Here is a 20,065-nt window from a genome sequence, read left to right as displayed (position 1 = left end):
TCATTTTGTTCTAGCTAACCTGTCAAGCTTCTGGACTGACACATTCTCTATGGATACTAACTAAAGAGAAATCTGGTATTGCTCTGGGAAAACGTAAATGTGTAACATAGAACCAGCGTTATTTTCCTGCAACTTTTTAAATAGTAATCAATCACATGACTTAATTTTTGGTTCAATGAAGAGAAAATTAGATCTCACACCTCCTCTTTGCTTACCTGCCCATTGAAATTCATCTAAGTTGGGGACCATCATACACCTCTGAAAGCAAATTCCATAGTCTGACTATGTGCTCTTTGAAAAAGCATTTCCCTTTGTCTGTCTTGAACTTGCAACCTGTCAGCTTCTGTGCATAAACCCAGTTCTTGCTTTATGAGAATATGAGAAAAACTGCTTCCTCTACACTGATTCTGAACCATACGTAACTGAACACTTCTTTATCATGCCCACAATTTATGTGCCCTTTCTTTATGCTAAGAAGCCCCCAAAACTTTAATCTATTCTCACAGGAGAGATCAGCCTGCTGATCATGTTAATTGTCCTCTTCTGCCCCTTTTCCAGCTCTATGACATTCCTCTCAATGTTAGGTGATGCGACAACTGTCTCTAATATGCTAAGTATAGTCATCTCATAGATCTGTATAAAAGCATTACTATACCTAAGGATTCCCAACATGGTACTCACTTTTTTCTTAGCTGCCCCATCTTTTCATCTAACTATGCAACTCAAACCCAAGATGCCTTTCTTAGCCAGTCACTGGTAGCTCAGCTACCACTAGTGTATATAAAAAGTTGGAAGGGTTTTTTGTATGTGTTCAACTGCAATTTATATTTACTTACACTAAACCACATTCTCCATTTTAATGCCCACTTTAATGCCTTTAGAGCCCCCTGCATTCCCTTTTTCTTTTAGGCATTCTGAACAGTTTGGCATTATCAACAAAGTTCTTCACCTTACCCCTAATTCAATTATCATTTCTGAACAACGTATGAAGCACCAGTCTCAATAGAGATCTTTGTGGACTCCACTGTTATTTCCTGCCATTATTTTCCTGCCATTCTTGTTCATTGCTTCTCCTCCCATTTTGACCAATGAGAAGGGGCTTATCTTTGCTTACTAGGTTTGACCCTAGACCTTTGGTGAGGGACTAGAAGAAAAACAATAGCAACATCTTGGTAGTGGTGATGATGATAATGATTTGGTTTCAACTGAAATTTGATGAGTGGAGGATTAAGATAGAAGAGGATTTGTTTCCTTGATCTTTACAATTTAATCTCTTTCTCTCATAATTATCCTCAAGAGGTAAGGACACAGCATCTCCAGGAAAAGCTGAATATTTTGGCACCCAGAAGCTGACAATGATATAATGTAAGAATATTTCAAGTACCACACACACAGCAGAAATATCAGATATGGCACATTCGCCATATCCATGAAATTGGGTTGAAAATCAAATGCTCAAAAGACTTGCCTGAATGAATAGCATGCACATCAGCTGAAGACTCTGCAATAACCATTATCAGATTCTTCAATCTTTCTTCTAGCATAAGCCCAAAGAACTGCTGACTCAAATGCAATCACAAATACTAACTTGCATCTTTTAATGGATCACTTATCCCTTCCACCTTAAGGAACTGGAAAACAGCTAAAATGGAAGGTCGATTCTGAAGACTAGACTGCAGTCTCAGCAGAACCTGGTGAGGGTTAATAGTCTGTCCTCCCTCTCTCCCTACACACTAGAAAATGTTTGAGATGAGACACAGAGGCTAATCAGAAAGAGAGTATCTTCCATGTCTAGTAACAGAACACGCAAACTAACGATTAATGAGGCTTGCAGACCACCCAGCCTGTAATTGGGCAACAATGTTATCATTAAACTAATAACAGCATTGAGGGGATATTACTGTGCTTTATCACTTTGCAAGCATCATTCAGAGTCAGTTAAGGAACAGATAAACGTAGTAATAAGGGGAAAATAAATTCACAATAGCCAACCACCTTTAAGTAGAGAAGAGCTTTTAACAAGTCTGTGAGAGAAAATCCAGTAGGAAAAATGAGAACGACAGTTCGGGTTTGTAACTGCCTTTACTTGAATTCACTCTTTAGGACCTATCTGTTGCAAAGATTTGACAAGAGGTAGCCATGCACTTTATGATAAGATTAAAGGAATACTTGGTTCGTTTAAAAATACAGTGTTGGATTCCAAAGAATGCAAAGAAAAGCCCCTGAAGTCTGTTAGGATTGTTGAAAAAGAAGAGGCAAAGCAGAACTGCAAAAAAGTTTTATTTTCAAAAATGTATTTCCAACTTTTAGGATTCTATCAAAAGATTAATTTCTAGAATTTATCAACAACTGTTTTTTTTTAATTTTTATAAGCTTTTTAAATATAAAAATATTCTCAGAACATGTTCAAAGGTATAGAAGAAAAGTGGGAAGGCCCCGGTAATAAACATGGATCAAACTCTGTTATTGACTCCCACTGAGGCTTTGAGCCGTGGCATGTTCTTTTGAAAACATTGAAAAGAAAATTGATCTGTGCCCTTTGTGTACTTTGTTTTGTTCTTGGCAGGGTTGGAAAAGAAAGGGAGAAAGGGGTCACCTTATTTAATGATGCGAGCACTAGCACAGAATTGAAGAAAGGGCAGGGGTGGTAGCTTCATGGGCTGGAAAAGTGACACTGACATGGCACTGGTACATGTAATTGCCATTAATATGTGCCTGCAGAGACAAACAGCTAAGGTTTGAAGAGGGCACCAGAGACAAGAATGGATTTTTTCATTATGTTTCCACCCATTTCTGACCACTCTCACAGTCAGAGTGGTGTCTGTGCATTATAAACACTGTTTTTTCATGACACAAAATTATCCAAGCTAATTGCTTCCTCCATTAACCAGAGATGTATCTGTGTTACATTTTTGTGCCAAATTAGAAAATCTGTACGTCTAGCCTAAGCTGATGTTGATGATTTCATTTTCGATTTCACTGACACAACATTTTGATTGACAGTATGTATAATCCCTAAAGTTTATTTCACAAGTTTCATGAAAAACAGGCCCAAACCAGCAATCTCCCCACCCCTCCTCCCCCCCACAAAAAAAGAAAGAAAAAGAAAAAGAAAAAAGAGGACAGGAAGCCAGAGTTTGCTGATCAGTCTCAAATCTTTATGAAAACAATCAAAATGTCAACTTCAGTATAAATAAAGCCTGGATTTTGAGGAAAAGCTGAACTTAGTTCAAAGTGGTGTGCTACATGCCTAGCTACAAGACAGGATAGTATTTAGCAAACCTTAGAAATGACATGCAGATCCTTATTGTGTTTACAGGTTCAGATTAACAATGTGTCCAATTATACACTGCACAGTTCCTTTACAAGACTTTATAACATTCATTGGAAAAGTGGCACAGTCATGTTAAGCGAAAGCACTTTTTTGATTACGGCAACACAGCAACACCCTCTCCCTAGTGAGATGCCTCTTGGCCCACAGATATTGCCTGCCCTGCCTTAAACAAAGATGTTAAATATTATTTGAGAAAATAGAAAACTTTGATTAAGAAGCAGTGGGTTAAGATAATTCTGTATCTAGTTGGAAAAATTGTGTTTGGTGCTTTCTACTTACCTTGAGAGTTTCCGCAACTTTCTTCATCACTGTTGTCCTGACAGTTATTTTGATTGTCACACATAAAGCTCTTATCAATGCACAGGCCATTCCTACAGTGAAATCGGTCAGTAGAGCATAGCAAGGGATTTGCTGCTGTGAAAACAGAAGCATGAGACTTTGATCAAACTTGAGACTTACATCCAGAGACATACAATTCCCAAGGGCAGTCGGATACAGTCCGTGATTCAAATTTCAATCTAGTGACTTTCTATTTCCATTGGGCAATATTTTGGGTATACCTGACACAAGGAATAAGGGCGATGCATTTGTGGATATTGTATTTCTCATCATATGTTTATGTGTTTTTGTTCAATGAATTTAAATTTTAAGTGTAATTTCTTTGTTTTATCTGTAATTTATATTTATTGTCTTTAATACTATTTTTAATAGAAAAGAGAGATATCAATTATTTTTTAAAAAAATATCCCAATATTGCTGGAGATTTTCTTAAACCAGAATAAACCTATGTCTGCAAAATCCCCCCCCCCCACAAAAAAAAATAGCTTTGTCCCTCTTTGTAGACATGAAGCACTATGTGATGTGGCATCTAGCTGTCTTACTATGGTAGTTTTTAAGATGCCAAGCAAGTGGTAGTGAGTCTTTCCAATGCTGGTGGGCAACTACTGAAGAATTAGCATTACTGTGTCCTCATTTTCACATGCACCCAGGTCTTGGCAGGTGGCACACACTTCTGTTGTTCAAAACAAAGCAACTTCTTCTTTTGGAAAGCAAAAAAAAAAGTTGTGTTGGGCCTAGCATAGAGCATGGGGATCCAGAGAACTGCAGAAGCCAGCTCCCATCCTTACATACTAAGGGTGAATTTCTGATGTGGGAACAATGGGTGAAGGTATGTAATACATAACCATTGTTAGATTTGAAGCAATGTGTTTCTTGGTGGGAGCTAGTGCAGAGGTTATTATAGCTAGCCAGCCACTGAGAGTAAGCAATCTCCATTACTTGGGTGTGCATATCTAGGACTGCCATAACCCAGTCTCAGATTTTGGCATCTATTTTGCACATTATGTAAATTAATATAATTACGTATGCTATTCTAATTTACATTCTAATTATGCAAATTCAAAATACTAATGGTAGCATTTTTCCTACCACTATGTTTCTGCCTTGGTACCATTTTTATAGCAACCAGGGATCTGCAAGAAACAGCACAGACTAAGTTTAAACTCTCAACGTAGAACTGCGACACCCAAGTTCAATTCCTGGCTAGGTCATGGAATTTATCTGATGACCTTGGCCCATCATTACCTCTTAACCAACAAACCTATAGGGCTGTTGTGAGGATTAATATACTGGCCACATACATCCTTAGTGCAATACAAATGAAAAAAACAACAACATTTTGGCATGTGCAATGACATTCTCAGCAGATCACTGTAATTTTGTCCGTCACCTTTTTACTAATGACAAAAAAATTAGAGATCCATGAAAATGCCACAGGAAGGTCACTATACCCATCTGGTTCAAATGGCTGAATGTACAGAAAAATACGGGCAAACAGTAATCATTTTCTTTAGATATAGAGTAAGCATTTAACTAGAAGCAAAAAATAGTCTGATTTAATTTACTGGATTTTCCATCAAACTGCAAATACTGATCTACACTAGGCTGTCTACCCCTATCATTCAGCCACTGTTTCTTAATGAGCAGTTAAGGTAATGATAAATATTTGTGCTGTGTAATTTATATTACCTTTCTCCCCACCAACTACATGCTCCAACCCAACCATGTATACAGTGGTCCACCAAATGAGAATGCATCTGATGAAGAAGGATGTAGTCCATAGAAGGTTGTGTTAAATAAATAATCTGCCACTAGATATTTCTTGTTTTGCTACAACAGACTCCTAAAAACATTGAAAGGTAATGCTTTTTGTAAGAATTTTTTTTTCAAAGCATGGGCCAATCCAGTATGGCAGACCTGCACACCCATCTTAAGAACACCCTTCCAAATTCTAGTTCCACCTGCATTTAAATCCAAACACTTGATTATACTCTTCAGAGACCTCTAGCCAGGATTTTTGTGCAAAATAGGGGAGTGAAAGAACAACCAAGGGTGCCAGTTGTAACCACTCTTTGCCCACCCTGGGGAAAGCTTGATTTAAAGGCAATTGATATTACTACAATGGTAACACTAAACAGATTTAGGACAAGTCAGTAAATATTTGGAAGAGCTGTGTGGGAAACCTAGGTGTCCAACCCTCTACTGGATGCTGGAAGAAAGGCAAAATATAAAGGCACTAGCCCATCCACCTCCACAGCACATTATGTGCACTTGCATAAGAACACTGAACTAGCTGTGGGTCAAATACCCAATGGATGTAACTGGAGGTGTAACATAGTTTCAACCAAGAAACCAGTGGTGTGCGATAACTTGCCACACCGATTCTGTGGTTACTTAACTAGCGTTTAATGCTGCAAAGATCCTTGGATTCACACAGCAAAACATTGCATAGGAATGTCCTGGAGCATGTAGCACTCATTTAAAAGGCACCCACATCTTTCCCTACTTGCTTCAAATATTCTAGGACAGTCATGGTAACTGCATGTACTTTGGCTGCTTAGCTATCTCCTACAGAATCTTACTCCTGTGCCAGTCTTCACTGAACTTTCATTAGTTTTTTCTAATGAAGAACATGAAATGAAATAGATTTAAACAGCCTTGGGAAAGTAAGATGACAATGTCCTTTAGCTTCACAATCTGCTTCAAAAATTCTCAGTTACAATTACAATACGGATTACAGTTCACAGACTCTGTGGCTTTCCTCTATTTTTAAGCCAACCAAACAGAAAGACCCTTCAAAGAGCACAAGTATAGAATCTCCATAAAGAAACAAAAGCTAAAGACTGGATGCACATAATCCATGGCGTTGAAACTGGAATTTACTGCTTTCACAATCCTCTTATAAAAGCACTAAGTCTGCATTTTACTGATGTGCATGGCAATGTGAATAGCAGGCCAGAGCATTAGCTAGAAATCCACTGCTGTATAAAATGGCACACAGGACAGAAAACGAGGCCTGGTTATCACCCATACAATGAAAACATACATTTTTCCATCAGAAAGACAAAAGAAATTGAGGAGAAAATTAAATATACAGAAAAAGAACCACGTTGTTTTCAAAGCATAACCGATTTTAGTACTACATGAAATTTATTGTACACAATGGGCAAAGTAATGTCAATTCCCTCTCAGATAGCTTTCCAAGGGTATTATAATGGAGTGTCCCTGTGCAAGTAGAAATGAACTTTGCTGGTGGGGCACAAAACTGTCCTGGAGTGGCCAGAGGAATAACACAGACACAGACTTCTGCTGGTGTTTGGCTCTGGAAAGCATCATCCCTGGTGGGTTTGGGACTACCTTCAATTTTTGGACCCAAATCTTGCTTGCTTCTCTGAGAGGCCCAAGAATTAAACCCATAACTATCCCAACTGCAAGATAATGCAGTTAATTTAATTCCAGTTGAAATCAACTCAGGGACAGGAAGAATTTCACAAACAAAAGCAAGCCACTGGAGGGCATGAGTCTTCCCCTCACCTTTGGAGAAAGCTACTCAACTACACTGTCACAAGATGTGATAGTTGCCAACTGAGGCCTGTTACAGACTGCCAAAATAAAGCTGCTTCGGGTCTCTTTGGAGGTATGCTATTTAAATGATGCATGGGTGCTAAGAGTCTGGAGGTCGCGCCAAAGCAACACTCCATTCCTAAGCACTGGAGTGCAGCTTTGGTGCAGCTTCCAGATTCTTAGGATGCATGCATCATTTAAACAGCATACCTCCAAAGAGACTTGAAGCAGCTTTATTTTGGCAGTCTGTAACAGGCCTGAGACAACTTTAAATGGCGATTAGATAAAGTCATGGGATTTAAAGCTTTTAAATACTAATCTGGATGACTATGGCCCCATGCAGACAGGCCAAAATAAAGCTGCTTCGGGTCAATTTGGAGGTATGCTGTTTAAATGGATCGTGGGTTTGGCGCGGCCTCTGGACTCTTAATACACATGCATCATTTAAACAGCATACCTCCAAAGTGACTCGAAGCAGCTTCTGTATGGGGCCTATATATCATTGCCAGTATCAGAAACAGCGTGCATCTTTATATCACTTGCTGGAGAGTGGGTCTTCCATTTGCAGGCTTCCTGTTTTCTGTTCTTTGTTGGATTAGATACTGTGTGAACAGAATACTAAATAGGCCTTTGATATGTTCTATCATTGCTCTTGTTACATTTATAACTGAGAATATATTTTTCTAGCTGGTAAAAAAAGGTAAAAAATAAAAGCTGAAAAAGAGGCTATCTATAATAATAAAAGAGAAAGTCTCTATGATTGTGGTAGTCACAACCCTTTGGGACATCATACTAGACACCTCAAAATTTGACAGCATGTTTTTAGCTGTCATCCAAGGTAAGTTTCCAGTTGAAATTTCAAAGGGGAGAGGACCCTGCAGAAACCAAAATAATAGGGGGACTGTGCCAGCCACAAGACATCGAAAAATCATAGTAGACACCTCACAACATACTTTTTTCATTGTTGCCAAGTTTTGATGGCTAGTTTCAAACTGAAATTTCAAAAAGGGCAGAAGCAAAAAGGAGACGATGCTGTACAGTGCGCCCTTTCTATCCATGAGGGATCCATTCTGGATCCCCCTACAGACAGTACAATACGTGGGATCTTAAGCCTTGTTCTTCTCAATGGATGTGCGCCCACGCTTGCACCATCGCGTGCATGCACAGCCATTCAAAAAGCTGGGGCTTGCTGTCCGTGCAAGCTCAAAACACAGATGACAAGCTCGCGTTTTGCACAGTCACACTATAATTTCTTGGGACATCATGGTAGATTCTTCAATAATTTCCATTCCTATTTTTGTTGTCACGCAACCTGCAGTGGCCAGTTTAAAGTCAAAATTCCAAGAAAGGAGAGGTTGTAAACAAAGAGGGAACAGTCGTAACTTATAAATTTTGAATGGGCTGTTGATCTCAGTCTTTAGGGGAAGTTTAACCCCATCCAGCACAGGGAGTTCCTATTCCCTGATCTGCCTTTTGACTGACCAGAGCATCTCTGTCTTGTCTGGATTAAGTTTCAGTTTGTTTACTCTCATCCAGTCTTTAACTGATTAGGACCAAAACAGCTTCCTTGACTTGTGGAAAACAGCAATGGAGTTAGATGTCATCCACATATGGATAGCATCAAACCCTCAAACTCCCGACAGCTTCCCCAAGCAGTTTCACATATATGTGAAACAGCATGGGCATTGAAGGACCCAACAGGTCAAGGGGTCAGTTAGGAGTCCCCAAGCACCACCTTCTGGGTTCGCCACTCTAGGAAGGAATGAAACCACTGTAAAATAGTGCCCCAAGTTCCATCCCAGCAAAGATGCTATGATTGATGGAACTGGAAGCTGCCAAGAGGTCCAGCAAAACCAAAAGGGACACAGTCTGCTGTCTAGAACCTGGTGTAGGTAATCCACCAAGCCAACTAAAGCCAACTCTGTCCTATAATCAGGCCTCAAACCAGGATGAAACAGTTTCAGCATTTTTCAGTTTAATTCACCTGAAAATAAAAATAGAAGACAAATATAAAGCAAGCAAGGTTACAGGCATCACTATGCTATGGTACTATTTTGTAGAGCTCAGAAGACATCCATCTTAGACCAAATTACATGAAGATCTGTATTTGTTTTTGCAATTGAAAGTACTTTTCCAGCAATAAAATCTCAGAGTGTTACTTGTCTGGGCATACTTTCAAAGCAAAGAACTGAAGCTATTTTTACTAACATCTCATTTTCTTCTTGGATCTAAAAGTATGAAGCAGAAAACTGGGTATAACGGTATTATTTTAACTGAGAGATTTTAATAGTATTCCATTCATCATTCTGCAAGAGAAAAGGAGTTCAGAGTGTTGTCTGATTGTTTTTTTAAATGTCTTGTTCTTCCACTTTAAAATATAGGAAGGGGTGGAGTTTTTCATCCTAGCCCCTCTTTTGAGTTTTTGTTTTTGTTAGATAGTAGAAAATCTGTACTGTATGCACTTCAGGTTGCCTGAACAAAATATATCATCGATTTTCCCCTCTATACAATTATTTTTGTTGCACACAGAAAACTGGTATGTGATGGAAAAGTCTAGGCTGGACCTATGGCTTGCCATCTGGCCAATTGTGGGGAGGAGGGTAAGAAAAAGGCCCATGATGTATACCAATGTAAAAATATAACCTATCTATTCCAGGTCACTGAATGCTATGAAGCTGGTAAATGTACAGCAGATTTATTCTTTTGATTCCAACTGGGATTAAAAATTTAACATTTTTCAAAACATATCTACTCTTTTTACTTCTCTCTCTCTTTCTCTCTCTCGCTCTATCTTGTCCTGACCTAAGAATTACAATTCAAGGTGTATTTTGCAACGCCCTTTCCAACCCTGTTTATTCAAGTATAGCCTAAAGTGATTTCCCTGTCCTTAAATCCTCTTCTTCCAATTGCATTCCATCTGGTGGGAATTTGCTCCTCAAGTTTCAAGAGGCACAAAAACAAGATGAACACAAAGGCTACTGAGAGATGGCATATGTGAATAAATAAAAAGGTCAAAGAAATATGAGTGCTAGCAAAGAGATGCCAACAGTGAAAAAGCAAATGTATTAGGCTATCTTCCTGCAAATCTTGTCCCTTTTGTTACCTTACAAAGTCAGTGTGCTGTCCTTTTCCTTTAAATACCATTAAAACAACATCATTCAACTGTCCTCTAGTAAAGATGTGTACCCCCCCCCCCGAATCTGTTTAGATTTGCTTATAACTGTCAAGAATAGGTATCCCTTATACCAGGAAGCAAAAAAAAAAAAAAAAAAAAAAAAAAAAAAAGCTATCACAAATGTTTTTCCCCTCCCAATAACCATTATCTCCCTCAGACTAGCAAAACAGGTAAGAGAGATATTATTCAGTCACTTTTATCACTTTTGGTAAAATAATTTTTTCTTCAGATCCAGATATCAAAGTTATTGGCCCATTACTGAAAGTTGCCTTTCCTGATGGGCTTCTGAGGGATTGAAGGCTCTCTATGTAAAATTTCTGCATCTTTAGATAGAGATTTAATCTCTTGAGGGCCAGGATTCCTCAGATACAGGTGTTTGTCAGTGAACAATGGAAGACTAGGATGGACTTGGGCTAGCTACCCACTCAGTACTTTCTAAGACAGAGACATCTTCTGGCCACCATGCAGGCCATGACTGAGTGTGTGCTAAGTTGGAAGAGTGTAGAGATCCCTTAGCTGCCACAATGCAAACTCTGTTTGTCCATTTTAATTTTCGCTAAGGTATCTTCAATTAGGCCTAGGATGCTACAGAGACTGCTGTGGAACGACACAGGCCAGTGATAGTCAAAGCTGTGGCAGAGGGCCATCTCTTCCAAGTGCTCATGCTGGTTTGGGGTAATTTCATCGGGGTGCAGAAAAGCTTTGGGGGATACACAGTGACCAGGTCACCAACCAACTTTTGGAATAGGTAAAGATTTCTCATATCAAGTTATAACACAAAGGGATGGAAGGAATATTTTAAAATAATTTCAAAATGGTTGAAGAATGTGTTTCTTGAGTGTTGGGAAACCCTAACAAAAAGAATCCTAGACCTACAAGAATCTTCATAATTCATATATGGCTGTGTTTTTCATAGAGAATTTCATCTTCAGTACATTATTTTCTATGCAAAAAATTCTGTTTTTTGTTCCAAAAGAACAAAACAAAAACCCAATCATCATGCAAATTTTCTGCAGAGTAAGTTCCAAATGGCAAATTTTCTGAAAGCTGCACAATTTTCAAACTGTTTGTTGAAGCAGGAATAAAATTGCTAAAATGACTTATTGCTTAGTTTGAGAATGAAATTAGTAAATTGTTGCATTTCTAGCAACATGCAGAATAGCAATGACTGGTTTTGACTGGCTTGTTGTATTTTTTAGCTATGATCTCCATGGAAGGTAGGAGAACAGAAGCTCAGTCATGATGGAAAAGTGGGTAGGCCAGAATCTCATGAAGACTTGCCACTTATATTTATCTTCTGGGATTCTGGTTTCTGCAAAGCAGGACTGAAGCCTTGGATCTCAAGTAAGTGAGGCACTAACTTGAGATAGTCACTGTGCATGAAAAATCTGTTTATTTCCCTTCTGAAAAAGGTTTGGAGAGTCATAGGAGCAGCCTCTGTTCCTGCCCCTTCTGTGGCTTTCTTGGACAGAATTACCTGGGGGAGGCAGATGGATGAGGTGACTCTGCTCCTGAGGTGATTGAATATTCCTCCGATACTGAGATGGTAAATGGCAGGAGAGTTCCCATCAGTGGTATCAATCCCAATAAGAAGGAGAGTAGGATCTGTAAGAGGAAGGTCGCTCTCTTCAGTAGTCCTCTGTTCTATAGCATTCCATGTAGGAAGCCAAGGTGTAGGAAGAATCCTCTCTATGGTAGTACAGCCTCAAGGATGAATGGGACAGGTTGGGACGATCCCCATAGGGAGCTGGAGAATGATGAGATCTGGCTGGAGAAGTGCATTGGGATCATGGATGCAGAGGAGAGAAAGAGAGTCTATCAGCTATCAATGGTGAAGCTAAGATCTGGGATGGTAACGATGCTGGGATTGGAGAAAGCATCATTATCGACATTGATAACACAGATGGAATGGGCTCAGATGATGGTATTGAGGTCACGCTTGGTAACGATGTCAATAGCATACCCAACATCAAGTCCACAATGGGGAATTAAAGGGGTATAGAAGCGGCTGGCCCTGAGATGTCAGTATCGAAGTTGAGGTGGTTGTCGGGGCTGGTGCTGGGGGCTTAACATGCATATGCTTCTTCCTCTCCTGAAACTTTCATGGGTCGATGTCTGACCCACCTTCAGGAGCTGAAGGCCACTTTTTGCCTTTTTGTACATGAAGTTTCATTGACTGAGAAGATGAAGGCATCCAACCTGTAATGTTTAATAAACGTTAAGGGCTGTGACCACACCGCAGCCCTACAGATATCATCCAAGGCCACCCCTGACAAAAATGCGGAGGATGCTGCTACCGCCCTTGTGGTGTGGGAGCGAACCCTTCCCGGTAAAAGTTTACCTAAGAGTTCATAACACAAACGAATGGTGTTAGATACCCACTTGGAGAGTCTCTGAGCCGACACCGGTAGTCCTTTCCTGGGGCCCGAGTAGCACTGGAGCAGTCTCTCGGAACGGCTCGAGTCCATGGTTCTATCGAGGTGGAATGCTAGGGCCCTACGGATGTCCAGGGTGTGGAGAGCCCTCTCAGCATCGGTGGTCGGGTTCGGGGCCAAGGTAGGGAGAACAATGTCCTGGCACATATGGAACATCGAAACGACTTTAGGCAAAAAGGTAATGTCCGTACGGAGCACTACCTTGTCTAAATGGAACCTAAGAAAGGGCTGGTCTCGTCGCAGGGCATAAAGTTCACCCACCCGGCGGGCAGAGGTGATAGCTACCAAAAAGACCGTCTTCCACGCCAGGAGTCTGATGTCCGTGGTAGCTAATGGTTCAAAGGGCTTGGACTGCAAGGCCCCCAGCACTGTCTCGAGACTCCAAGATTGGGGCGGCATGGACACCTGCGGGTGGAGGTTGTTGCAGCCCCTCAGAAACCCTTTAACCAAAGGGTCTTTTAAAAAGGAGGGTTTCCCCTCAAACTGAAAGAAGGAGCAGATGGCCGACAAGTAACATTTGATGGATGCAAGGCACAGCCCCAAGTCGACCAAAGACATCAGGAATTCCAGCACCACTGGTGTCGTCACCTGGGCAGGTGAGAGATGTCTATCTGACAGGAAACGGAGGAACTTATTCCATTTCAGTGTGTAGGATTTCCGAGTGGCTGGTTTCTGGGCAGCCAGGATGATCTCGCGCACCGAGGCTGGTAGCGATATCAGGGCTGGATTCTCCACACCACCAGAGGCAGGGTATCGATGTCGGGATGTCGAACCCATCCTCTCTGAACTGTGAGAAGATCCGGTCTGCGTTCGAGCCGGAGAAACGTCTCTCGAGAGAGCTGGAGAAGGGACGGGAACCATGGTTGTCCCGGCCACCACGGGGTGATCAGGATCGCGTCGGCGGCATCCGATGTCATCTTGGACACTGTCCTGGTGATCAGAGGGAAGGGGGGAAAGGCGTAGAGCATGACGCGTCTCCGAGGGAGTCCTCACCTCGCGTCCGGGAGCAGAACTGGAGACAATGACTGTTCTGGACAGTTGCGAACAAGTCTACCTGTGGGGTTCTCCACCAAGTGAAGAGGTCCTGGACAGTCTGCGGGTGGAGCCTCCATTCGTGACATGTCGACGGGGACCTGCTGAGGAGGTCTGCCAGATCGTTCAGGGTTCCCGGCAGGTGTACTGCTTGGAGCAGAATGTCTCGAGCGATGCACCAGTCCCATATCCAGAGGGTGATGTCGAGGAGGGTGTGTGATCTGGTGCCTCCTTGTTTGTTCAGATAATACATCACCGTGGTGTTGTCTGTTCTGAGTTGAACAACTTTGTTGGAGAGGGTGGATTCGAACGCTCTTAGGGCTTTTTCTACCGCTAACAATTCTAGAGCGTTGATATGGAGTGTTTTCTCGTCATCAGACCATAGGCCCTTGGCCCATAGGTCCAAGGCGTGCGCTCCCCATCCTTCTTCTGACGCGTCTGTGGTCAGGACCACCTCTGGCTGAGGTGGCAAAAAAGGCATACCGGCGCAGGCGTGTCGGGAGTCGAGCCACCAGTGTAGAGAGCAGCCGACCGGCCTTGGGATGGTGAGGCATCGAGATGGGGAGTCCCTCTCGGGGTCGAAGACAGAGAGGAACCAGGACTGGAGGACCCGGGATCGAAGCTTTGCCCATGGTGTCACAAAGGTTGTTGATGCCATATGGCCCAGGGCGACTTGGACCTCTCTGGCGGTGACTTGCCTTCAGTTGATGCATGGACGGAGGGCCAGGCAAAGCGCCCGGAACCGATCGGGAGGCAGGAATGCTGTACAACTGTCAGAGTCAAGGATTGAGCCGACGAACCTTATCTGTCTGGTCGGAAGCAGCTGTGATTTTCCCGGTTTACCACCAGTCCCAGAGCCATTAGAAGCTCTAGAGTCTCGGTGGTATGTCGGTGCAGCTCGCGCCTCGACGGGGCCACTAGCAACCAGTCGTCCAGATACGGGAAGACTCTGATGCCTTGACGATGCAAGAATGACACCATCGGTGCCATGCACTTGGTGAACACCCGTGGGGCTGTAGACAGGCTGAAAGGGAGGACGTTGTACTTGTAGGCGTCGGGCCCGACGGCAAAGGCAAGAAATCTGCAATGACTCTCTTGGATGCTGACGTGGAAGTAAGCGTCCTTTAAATCGATCGTCGTGAACCATAGGCCCTGGTGTAACAAGGGTAGAATAGAAGCAAGAGTTACCATACGGCAGCGGCGATAAGACAGGTATACGTTCAGAGCCCTCAAGTCCAATATGGGCTTGATGCCCCCATCGGCCTTAGGGACTGTGAAATAACGGGAGAAGAAACATCTGGGAATGTCGGCGGCGTCGACGGGTGAGATGGCGCCCTTGGCAAGTAAGGTGCGTACTTCGTCGAGAAGGGTGTCTGATGGGGGGTGGTGGTGGAATGAATAGCCCCGGTTGGTGGGAGCTCTTCGAATTCAAGGGCGTAACCCCTGCAGACGATGGTAAGGGCCCATGAATCGTTAGAAATTGAAGCCCAGATGTTGGAAAATGGCCTCAATCTGTCCAGGAAAGTAAGGGAGGGGGGAGCGACTGAGTACACTGCATCCCTTCAAGGCCTTTTCTTAGCTGGATCAGCGTCCTGCCTCCGGTAATTCTTTCTGTACCTAGGCGCGGAGCGGCGGCCTGAGGAGGAAGAGGACTGCAAAGGGTATCTGTCTGGGCTGATCCTGGCGTTGGAAAGGACGGTCCTGCTGGTAGGGCCTCTGACCCTGTCCGTACCACTGGCGGATTCCGGTAAATCGCTTGCGGGAAGAGGCATTGGGGGAGGATGACATACCATGCTTCTTCGCCGCGGTCTTCATCTGGTATTTGAAATTGAGCTTTTCGTCCGTCTCGCGGTGGAAGAGGCCATCCTCATCGAAGGGCATGTCCTCGATGGTCGAGCGGGCGTTGTGGTTCAGGTCAGACGATCTCAGCCATGCATGCCTGCGGAGATCTATCTCAGCGGCCATGGATTTCGCAGCACAGTCCGTGGAGTGTCTGGCCGAAGTGATGAGCCAACTCCCAATAGAGTGTGCCTAATCACGAACCTCCGAAAGGGTGCCCTGGGACTCGTCAGGAAGATCCGGTATCAGGGGAGAGATCTTCTCCATTAGCCACTATATATATGCACCCATACAGGTATTATAATTGGCCACTCTGATCCCTAGGGCAGAAGAAAAGTAGGCCTTTTTGGCCAGGGCATTGACCTTCTTGGCTTCCTTGTCAGATGGCATCGAGGAAGATTTCGAGGTGGAAGCCCGTTGAGCACCCTCTACAATCGCGGAATTTTGCCTGGGGTGTCCAAACAACCATGCAGGGTTGCTGGGCGCGATCCTGTAGAGGGACTCAATCTTCTTGGCCGACGTCGATGCTGGGGCCTCCCACTTTTCCAGAGACGGCAACAAGGGAATTGCAGGTGGTGTGGGCAGTTTGCCTTGGATCCACATTTCGATCGGGTCCGAGGCCTCATCTTCCATCTGGGAGATCTGGATGTCCAGAGCATTGCCCATCTTTATAACATGTTCTGAAAAGGTACGGACGTCATCTGAGGGCGAGACTGCATCGGGCTGCACAAAATCTTGATTTGAAGGCTGGTAGTTGCCCTCCACCGAAGATTCTGAGTCGCCCCGCGGGCAGTGGCAAACCCGAGACGATGCTTCATCCTCTGTCTCTACCAAGTCCACAACATCGAAGTCTGTTTCGGCCTCGACGTGGTGTAGAGGAGTCGCGGAGGTCCGGGAGGGCTTGGAGGAAGTCGGCGGCTTGGCCTTTTGTACAGGTAAGCCAAAGTGAGACCTGATAGAATCGTGGGAAACCACCATGTAGTACCTATCGGTCTCACTGTCATAGAAATAGTCGGGCTCGACCTCCCGAGGAGGGGAAGGAGAGGCGGTGCGGTGGACAAGGGCTCGATGAACCACCGACTTGGGCATTGGGGTGGTAGACCGACAGCCATCTCGAGAACTGGCTGGGGAAGCCGGCTCGGAAAGGACATCGATGGTGTCATCAGGCAGGTGTCGGAATGTCGGGAGCGACCGGCCTTTGGTCGGAGAAGAGCGACGGGGCTCAGAACGGCTATCGGGAGCCTTAGACTCCTTGGTGGTCGAACATTTCGATGCCTTCGATGCAGAACGGGGGTCTACTGGTCTGCGGTCGACGACAGGCTGATCTTGAGAGGCATCTCCATGCCTTGAAATGTCAGAATCCCGTCGGTCAGCACGGTGGTGTTTGGCTGTCGACTGCTGATCCTCTGGCGAGAGGGTGTGGGATCTCTTGACTGACGAAGGTGTAGCGGCTGTCACAACTGAGACCTTGTAAGAGCCCGTCGAAGCCGGGGCCTTGGCCGAAGAAGATCTTGAGGTGGAGCCTGTCGGGGCCGAGGCCTTGGGCAGGGAGGATCTCGAGGCAGAACCCTTCTGGGAACTCGAGTCCTTATCGGCCGTGCGGCCCTCCTTAGAGCCCTTCTTGTGTTTGTTCTTCTTGGGAGGCCGAGAGGTCTCCTCCGAGGGTCCCTCGGCGCCAATCCCCTCATCCCGGTGGACCGACACGGGCTCTAAAGCGGTCGATTGGACTGGCTCGGTGGACAGAGGCTGAGTCGGGGCCTCGACCAAGGTTGGCAATGGAGTAAAAGTGGCCGAAGATGTAGCGCCCGAAGAAGCCATCGCGCCCGCTGTGAAGACCTTGCTGTAGATAGCGGCCTTCAACCTAGTCTCCCGGTTCTTCCTTGCCTGGGGAGTGAGGGATTTACACAAAGCACAAGCCGCAGGGATGTGCGTCTCACCCAAGCAAAGGAGACAAGCTGAGTGGGGGGTCTTGGCCGGGAATTTTACCCCCACAAACGGAACACTTCTTGAAAGGGACTGGGGGCATGGTCAGCTTACAATCCGTGGTCAGTCAGTCCGAGGTCGAAGCCTTCCGGGAAGATTGCCAAGTTGGAGGGATAGCGAGCACGTAGTCGAACAGTCCGGGGTCAGTGAGGAGGTTTTCAATCAGAGGTCAAGCAAAGAGTAGTAAAAAAAAAAGGTCCGTTTTCAATGTTTAGTGATTCTAATCTGAGATCTCAAGAGCGAAGTTCCCTCAGGCAGCAAACGCGGCGGAAAAAAGGAACTGGGGAAAGAGCGGGAAAGCAGGGGCTTTATAAGGGATGAGCGGAGCTACCGCCAAAAAGTTTCTATATGTAGCAAAGAGTACTTTGCCCAGTGATTCTAGAAGTTTCCGAAGGCACTGTGCAGGCGCAGTACAACCCATTTATATGATTCGCAGAGACCACGAAGAAGAAAAGAAGGTTAAGAGGTGATATGATAGCCCTGTTTAAATACTTGAAGGGATGTCATATTGAGTAGGGAGCAAGCTTGTTTTCTGCTGATCCAGAGAACAGGACCCAGAACGATGGATGCAGATACAGGAAAAGAGATTCCACCTCAACATTAGTAAGGGCTGTTAGACAGTGGAACAAACTCCCTCAGAGTGGGTGGAGTCTCCTTCCTTGGAGGTCTTTAAGCAAAGGCTGGATGACCATCTGTCGGGGATGGTTTGATTGGCAGGGGGTTGGACTGGATGGCCCTTGTGGTCTCTTCCAACTCTATGATTCTATGATTCTATAATTCTATGAAGAAAAAATATATAAAAATACCAAATTTTAACTGTACATGAGATTACATAGCTCAAGAACAACCAAGATGAAGTTACTCTTCTGGTGGATGATAGAGAACTGAAGGTGGAGATAGATTGGCAGGTTTGGGCATGCTCAGTACATGAGAGTGGGCGGGGCTACTCGACAATCTGCTCAGCTTTTGAACTTCCAAATGGGGTCTCAGCGCATGTGCAAAACCCTAATGTGTAAGGCACAGAGATCATGACGAAGAAACAGTGCTTACATAGACCTTACAAAGATTTTGTTTTCACAGTACAGGTGTGAAACTGCACCATGTTCCTGGAAGAAGTGTGAACTAGTCATGGCAATGAATAGCTTATTTACATCTCATTTGGATTACTGTAATGTGCTCTATATCAAAAAGTGTTTGGAAACTTCAGTTAGTCCAAAACACTGCAAACAGGTTGATTGGAGCAGATTACTAGAAATATACAACCCCTTGTTACAATTGCTTCACTGCCTGTTTCTGAGCAAAATTAGATCACTATACAATTCGGACCAGAGTATTTGGGGGGAAAAACACCCAAAAAATCTAAAAAATCTCTCTCCTTTAGAAGCTTGCCAGGGTTTTAAGATCTTTAGAGAACAAGGCCTTTTTCTCAGTGTAATCAACCTTTGATGGGTATATAAGAGAGGCCTTTCTTGATGGCAACTTTGAAGGTCTAAAGCTCCAAGGTCTACAGCTGATGGAGGTCTGATTCTGTTGTCCTTGTCAGCAGGTAAATACCTTTTATTCAGACAAGCCTTTGACATCTATGCTTGGTTACAGCTGAAGAAGCCTGCTGTTTCTTTTTACTGATGTATTTTGAATCCATTTTCATGTTTTAACGGTAATTGTTTTTATTTTAAAATTATTGATCATAGCTACTCTGAGCACCAATTTTGGCAGAAAGAAGGGGCAAAAACTAGCAACTGAATAAATAAATAGGAAGATGCGAGGATAAGGCAGCTTTCTCTAAGCTGGTGCCTTCTTGAAGTCTGAGAAATCAGCTTCCATTGTAAGCAATGGTCAGGAAATCCTGAAATTTATAGTACAAAACATCTAGAGGCACCAGACTGTAGAAAGAGCCCTGGTGGCACAGTAGTTAAATGCCGGTCCTGCAGCCACAACACTGCAAGTTTGATCCTGGAGGGCTCCAAGGTCAACTCAGCCTTCCATCCTTTTGTAGGTTGGTAAAATGAGTACCCAGCCTGTTGGGGCCAATTGGCTTACACATTATAAACCACTTAGGGAGTGCTAGTTCACTGATAAAAGGTATAGAAATGTATTTGCTATTGCTACTTGCTAAGAAAGGGAAAAGAATACTACTAACTAAAGAGAGAAAAGGAAAGAAAATACATGCTAACCTGGAATCATACAGCAAATTAATCCTTAGGAGCCCAATTAATCCTTAGGAGCCCAATTAATCCTTAGGAGCCCAATTTATGACAAAAATAAATGATTCCCTTCAAAATGGCACTATAAACAGAACATTTTTATTCTGTACTTCTGTACTACAGCATGTCTCTTGTAAAGAAATATGTTAAGGGTCCACGA

At 43.8% G+C, this 20,065-nt stretch overlaps 1 protein-coding gene across 4 annotated transcripts in view; it reads right to left on the bottom strand.

Annotated features, from left to right (window-relative positions):
* LOC149314590 (low-density lipoprotein receptor class A domain-containing protein 3-like) overlaps positions 1-20,065 on the bottom strand; it is a 217,161-nt gene that overhangs the window by 92,963 nt on the left and 104,133 nt on the right. For 3 of the 4 annotated variants that reach the window (XM_089521439.1, XM_089521440.1, XM_089521442.1), the window contains one exon: positions 3,614-3,748. In XM_089521439.1, coding sequence (XP_089377565.1) covers positions 3,614-3,748 — 135 coding nt within the window. The remainder of the gene's footprint in view (positions 1-3,613; positions 3,749-20,065) is intronic. The other variant, XM_089521441.1, reaches the window with a different exon arrangement.

Source organism: Sceloporus occidentalis, unplaced genomic scaffold (assembly GCF_023333645.1).
Source record: "Sceloporus occidentalis isolate IW3139 unplaced genomic scaffold, rSceOcc1.0.p SCAF_4, whole genome shotgun sequence".
Lineage (NCBI taxonomy): Eukaryota > Metazoa > Chordata > Lepidosauria > Squamata > Phrynosomatidae > Sceloporus > Sceloporus occidentalis.
Note: the sequence above shows the minus strand (reverse complement) of the source record. Positions and strands in the feature narration are given on the sequence as shown.